A 6,345-nucleotide genomic window follows, 5' to 3' on the forward strand; every position below is an offset into this window, starting at 1 on the left:
AGCCTACACCTATAAATACTAGGCAAAGATTTCATATTTTACAACACCAAAAAATATGAACACGTGAAAGAGAGAGAAGAAAGAAAGAGAGAGAGAGAGAAAGAGGAGAGAGTGTGTGAAAACAGAAATTTGTCATACATCAACTATCAATGTCGATCAATAAATCATTCACAGAGTAGAGGAAGGAATTTTGGAACGTGCATTCAAATATTTTTCGTGTACATTTCGATAACAGGTAAGATACATTTATGTGCAAAGTGTTTACGTTTCCTTATGCTCTTATATGCAATTAAATATACATGGAATGCTAGTGGACCTTCGGGTTCTAGAGAAAGAGATATGAAATTTCTACACGAAAATTAAGAGGACCTAAGATGGGTGTGTCGCTTGGTCACCGATATACTCCATAAGAGAAGAGCGTTATGAAGTGTATTATTTATTTGTTATATACCTGTGTATGGAAATTTGCACGTATCTTACTGGGTATTTTTAATACTCACTTTTACATTAATTTTTCAGATTAGTTCGGGTCGATTGGAACAGTGGAGAATTGGTGATGCGGACTGCCAAGTGGATAAAGAATAGAGAAAAAGAAATAAGTTTGCCATTTTAAATTTAGCAATTTGTTTATTTTAATTTAGAACGCATTATTTGAATTACTTAGGAGTTTATGTTTATGGTTAGATACGCTTTCAATAATTTTAATCTAAACGTTACAATTATTTGTTTATTGAAGAATTTTACATAGTTCCGCATTTTTTTTTTAATTAAAGAAAAACGAGTTTTCGTAACGTTCCCGTGTTTATGCTTAATGAAAAAATTGGGGCGTTACACTTATCCCTGGCTCAGCGAGACTATTCCTTGCCTCATTATCGTTGAGCTTGGCTCTAAGTTCTCGTCATTCCAAGGCAAGCCACTAAGACTCTGATAGTTCAACAGTTATATGCGGGACGTCTATTTCCCACTTCGCCAGATGCTTATCCCTAGCTCAGCGAGACTTCCTCGCTTCACTATCATTGAGCTTGGCTCTAAGTCCTTGTCATTCCGAGGCAAGCCACTAAGACTCCGATAGTTCGACAGTTATATGTGGGACATCTATTCCCCACTTCGCCAGCTGCTTATTCCTAGCTCAGCGAGACTATTCCTTACCTCACTATCGTTGAGCTTGGCTCTAAGTCATCGTCATTCCGAGGCAAGCCATTAAGACTTCGATAGTTCGACACTTCGCCAGATGTTTATCCCTAGCTTCACGAGATGTGTTCTCCTTGCTTCACTATCGTCAAGCAGAGTTCTAAGTTCTCTACATTCCGAGGCTGCTTATGGCTTCGATAGTTCGAGTTACTATCGGAACGTCTATCCCCTGCCTCACCAGATGTTGTTCTCAACTTTACAAAGCTTAGATGCACCTAATGCGAAGTCCCCTGTGGGTGATCGCCTCGGTCGTTGCGTTCTCTCAGCTTTACAAAGCTTTAGCCATCTTCCAATGTGTCATCCCCTGTGGGTTGGTGCACTGGTGGCAGATGAGCTCCTCATTCAGCTTTACAAAGTTTAGACGTACTTGACGCAGAGTCTCCTGTGGGTCATCGCCTCGGTGGCTACGTTCCCTCCTAAACTTCACAAAACTTTAGCTGTCTCCCAACACGTCCTTTGTGGGTCAGCACACCGATGGCAGATGAGCTCCTTCCTTAAGTAACATCGAAGCTTCAGCGCCTCAGTTGAAGATGTGTCCCGACCTTCAGCTTCACAAGCTTCAACAACTCTCACGCCAACTATATCCAGAGCATCGCCTCTGCTATTACAATCAGAGAGCATTGCCTCTGCATCCAACACATCGCCCTTGTCACCTATGCTACTTACATTCAGAGCATCGTCTCTGCATCAACTTTATCATAGTAGCTTACATTTCAAGTCCGACCCGCATATAAATAATACGACTCGGACTTGGGGGACTGCATATCATTGCTAGCATATGCATCACATTACTGTTTCCAAGTATGAATGCTATATCACTGCTAGCATGTCATACATTATTTTCATCACAGCCAGTACGTATGCCCTGTTATCATCATTTTCATTTTATTGTCAACATCATGTTACTTGCTTCACTATAGCACTACTGATACACTGAGCTGTGCGAGCACATGATTTACTATAATACATGACAGATCCTCTGCACATATCTTGGAGAAATATGATGTCACACCCTTATGGTTATGAGCATTTGAAGGGGCAAATGGACCCCAAATTTATTTGGTATATATGATGTGGATATATTGTATTGTATTACAGGATTGGTTTAGCCCATATTACAGAGGAGATGCCGCCGGAATTTCGAAAAAATATATGCAGTATATCTTTCGAGGCAATTCATGAGTCCTCAGTTATTTTGACTCGCACACATTTTCTGAGACAGTTCGTAAGTCCTCACTTATTGGAACGACTCATATTTCTCGAGGCAATTCGTAAGTCCTCGCCTATTCGAGATCAATGCATATTTTCGAGGCAGTTCGTAAGTCCTCGCTTATTGGAGTTACCCATCTTTCTGAGGCAATTTGTAAGATATCGCTTACTTGACAGTTTATATTTCAAGTCTGACCCAATTATAAATAATACAACTTGGACTTGGGGGACTACTGTTACGCCTATATATTACTACCACTTCATATTGGGTAATCTTATTGGACTCAGACGAGGCCCATCAGAATTGGGCCCCAAAAGTCGAGGCTCTGACGAGGCCAGTCGAGGCGCCATCGAGGCCCTAAGGAGTTCAGTCGAGACGCTCGACGAAGTGCCTATTATTATGTTCATATGATCACCTCTTTATTGGGCTTGGACTTCGACCCATCAGCCCGTTTGGCCTATTTCACTTCCATTTCTCTATATATATAGATTCACTCACACAACTAAGGTATGTTCTACACTCTCTGGCCAAACCCCCACATACTAGTACTCTATATATCTATCTCGGTTCGACCGTTGACTTGACCGTCAGAGTGTAAACGGTCGCCGGACCTTTTTCTCGTCCGGTCACCTTTGCCTCTTGACGAGGTGCTATTTGCGTAGGTTTCGAGGGGACGATGCTAGAGAACTTGTTGGAGCTATTTTTGAAGGTCAACAGTGATCAATGTCATTTCTTCTTTTTCTTATTTGAAATAATTAAGAGCAATTTAATAATAAAAAAAGTCCAAGAAACTATACTCGACAGCGATCTACCCCATCCTACATATAAAATCAGTAAACATATATCTATATATCTATATATATATATATTACGTCCTATACACACACACAGAAAGGGGACACTTTACAGCAAATAATAATAATAAAAAATTCGCACAAACATTGAAACATACAACAAACACAGATTTACAGAAGAGCATGGTTAGAGTTCAAATCTTGCTGTTACAAACTACTGAGGTGTAAGATGATTCGCGAAACCAAAATAAATTTGCAGAGAGAACAGTGGGTTAGGGCGAATCGCAAAAAAAGCGGGAGGGGGGCGGGGGTGACGAGTGGAAGGAAAGTGGTCCATGCCTTGGGGAAAATTAGCGGTAATTAGAATGGGGAAAATTGCATCTGGTGTTTCTAACATTTTCAAAAAGTTCAAATGGATCCTAATTTTTATTTTTCAGCACTATAATCCCTCCTAACCTCTGAATAAAAGTCGAGTGTCAAATTTTTGTTATCTCATATGTCTTTTATGCGCCCATCTTTATATCAGCAAACGTGGCCAAAGAGTAAGGACTGATTCCATCCTAAGGATTTGAAGGTTACTAAGTTTGCACTTTGTTAACAATTAGCGACCGTATTTTTCCACAAACTCATTTCAACCGTTCGTTCTTTCAATAAAATAAATCCAAAAAGGCTTTAAATTGTTTTTCAGCTCTCTCCACAATTCTGCAGTGTGGCTACTCGTAATTTTTTTTTTTTGCTTCAGATCAGTTAGCCCAGTTCCTTTGCTTATGATGTTTGCTTGAACTTAGAGCCCGAGTAAGAACTACTTAAATAAAGATAGGAGTCAAGCCGAGCCAAGTTAGAGCCCAGTTCCTTTGCTTATGATACACACAAATACATACACAAGGTTCTATTAAAAAGACAAATGTTAGAATTTTGTGTGATATACATGTGTGACAATTGAAAATTCTATACAACACGAGCAGTGTCATGAGTCAAACTTGCTATAAAGATTCAATTCCTCGTAAGCGCGCCAAAATAGATTCGTTCCTGGACCAGGCATGAATCAAATAACAAAGTTGAAGAATCTGAAGTAGTTTCTTTAGAAAAAACCAAATCCCTTTAGGCTTAAGAAGGCTGCAGTGAGAACGAGGACCTTCGAAATTCTTGGTTTGATTCCAAAGGGATTTTCTCTCCTTTAGAAACTCATGAATTGGCGGAACAATCGGACCATAATGCTTCATCCCTCATAAGAAATTGAGAGAAGTAACTGCGATAAGGAAAAGTAATAACCAGATTAAATCCGGCATCGAACAGGATACAATTTGTGGTTAAATGTTTACCTTTTCTAAGTGATAAAAATCACATCTTCTTCCGACTGGCCTCGGGATTTTAGGCACAGAGGATGAATCTACAGGCAGGGAAGATCAAGCCAGTAAAACACAGGAGACAGATAGTGATTCTATACTGAGAACACCAAGTGAGAGGCTTCCATTTGATTTCCACACTGGAACTCTTCATTCTCTTCCCATTCTGAGGCTCTTTCGACAGATCAAAGCTTGCCCCTTTCATCCTCAATTCCTGAACACACCGCGTCAAGGCCCGGCCATCAGCCCTCTCCCTCTGCAACTGCCTGTCCACTTTCCAGTACCTGCAAAGTTTCACCTGTACCAAGAACACAAGCACAAAAGAAGTACACACTGATAAAACAGATGGGATCCACCATTTTTTGCACACATTATTATGATGGTCCTCTAATGAAGATGTAAACAAGATTGTCAGGAAAATGCCATGGAAAAAGAAGAAAAAGCAACAGAGTTGGAAAATCTCTCTTCTGATAGAGTCCATTCTCTTTTCTTTCATGACTATTCTCCGGCCAAATAGGTCATCTTCTCTTTGCCAAAGCTTAAGAAGTAAGAAATGGCCAGGACTTTGAGAGATTTCTGTTAATGGGTGCTGTTGGATTGCAGAAATTGCGTTCATGGCACATATTAATTTCTGCTGATGCTCTTCGTCGACTGGGATTTCGACTATGTGGGCGTCTTTTATTTCTGCCATTGGTGCTGTTGGATTGCAGAATGCTTCCAAGAAAATAAAAACAGATTACAGATATAAACAACAAATCAAGTAAAAAACAGCAAGTATGATGTAGAGAATAATATGTGCAGCAAATAGAATTCTAAAGAGATTCAAATGGATTTTGTTGCTTGATTTGGTGAAGGAAATGAAGAGGTGTTTCGGATACTTAAATGGAGGAGAAACCCTGACTTTCAACGGTCATATTTCGCCTGTTGCTGGCAACGGGGGATTGGTAACGGTCAGATTTTGTTTTACGATTTTTAATGCAAAATAAGAGGAAGAGGAATGTGAAAAACCGTGTTCAAGTTTCGCCTTTCTACACAAACAAAAAGGACATTAGGGTAAAACCGTACAATCAATTATTTCTTTTGACAAAATCGTAAATCCCCTTAACTTGAAAGAGAAGATGCGAACTTTACTATTCATCTTGAAACAGAGCTTTCACACTAAATTGGTTCTTTATTGTAGTTAAACTTGTTCAATATTATTTCCATCGAAAAGAGGCTTTAATTATTTTTACTATTCATCCACAGAAATGAAATTAATGCGATTTCTTTATTATTTTTCATTGTTGATTTAAACAAGTAATTTACGTAAGCTCCATGTTCATTCCCTATTATGTGTTTCCATTATCTATTATGCCTACTACAATAGAATGTAAGAGGCAATATGCAAATTATTGTTCATTCAAGCCGTATTTTGAGTTTTTACGTCGAAAAAAAAATTTACGTTATACCACATAATATATTTTTTAAGAAAATGATGTAAATTATATTGAGAAAATTGTTGGGAAAAATAATAAATATTAATAAAATTATTAATTTTTTTAAAGAAAAAAGACGACTTATACGAATTTTTTAACACACACGTTTGACGTACATTTAACTATTTTCGATATTAATTTAGATCATTCGATATGTCTGTGTTATAGTTCTGGAAATGAATTTCGAGAAAATATAAGATTTATAGTAGATTTTTAATTAAAAAAAAAACTAAATAAGTCACCCATTGAAAAAAATTGACACAAAAAAGATATCAATCAACCCAATAGAAAAAAAAAAAAAAAAAATTAACACAGAGTATCATTAAAAA

At 38.1% G+C, this 6,345-nt stretch overlaps 2 protein-coding genes across 2 annotated transcripts in view; one reads left to right on the forward strand and one right to left on the reverse strand.

Annotated features, from left to right (window-relative positions):
• LOC111376460 overlaps positions 1 to 1,552 on the forward strand; it is a 2,827-nt gene extending 1,275 nt beyond the window's left edge. Inside the window, exons 2-3 of the mRNA XM_022999419.1 lie at positions 940 to 1,049; positions 1,232 to 1,552. Of these exons, the coding sequence (XP_022855187.1) occupies positions 940 to 1,049; positions 1,232 to 1,552 (431 nt within the window). The remainder of the gene's footprint in view (positions 1 to 939; positions 1,050 to 1,231) is intronic.
• A 2,451-nt stretch (positions 1,553 to 4,003) lies between these two features.
• LOC111376467 lies at positions 4,004 to 5,439 on the reverse strand. The gene is made up of 2 exons (XM_022999427.1): positions 4,518 to 5,439; positions 4,004 to 4,444 (listed from the first exon to the last, which is right to left on the reverse strand). The coding sequence occupies exon 1, from the start codon at positions 5,230 to 5,232 to the stop codon at positions 4,567 to 4,569; it is 666 nt and encodes a 221-aa protein (XP_022855195.1). The 5' UTR covers positions 5,233 to 5,439; the 3' UTR covers positions 4,004 to 4,444; positions 4,518 to 4,566.
• Positions 5,440 to 6,345: the final 906 nt, after the last annotated feature.

Source organism: Olea europaea, unplaced genomic scaffold (genome assembly GCF_002742605.1).
Source record: "Olea europaea var. sylvestris unplaced genomic scaffold, O_europaea_v1 scaffold1508, whole genome shotgun sequence".
NCBI classification, from domain to species: domain Eukaryota; kingdom Viridiplantae; phylum Streptophyta; class Magnoliopsida; order Lamiales; family Oleaceae; genus Olea; species Olea europaea.

Coding starts and splice junctions, on each gene's coding strand:
- LOC111376467 (XM_022999427.1), bottom strand. CDS start 5,232: ATGGCAGAAATAAAAGACGCCCACATAGTCGAAATCCCAGTCGACGAA.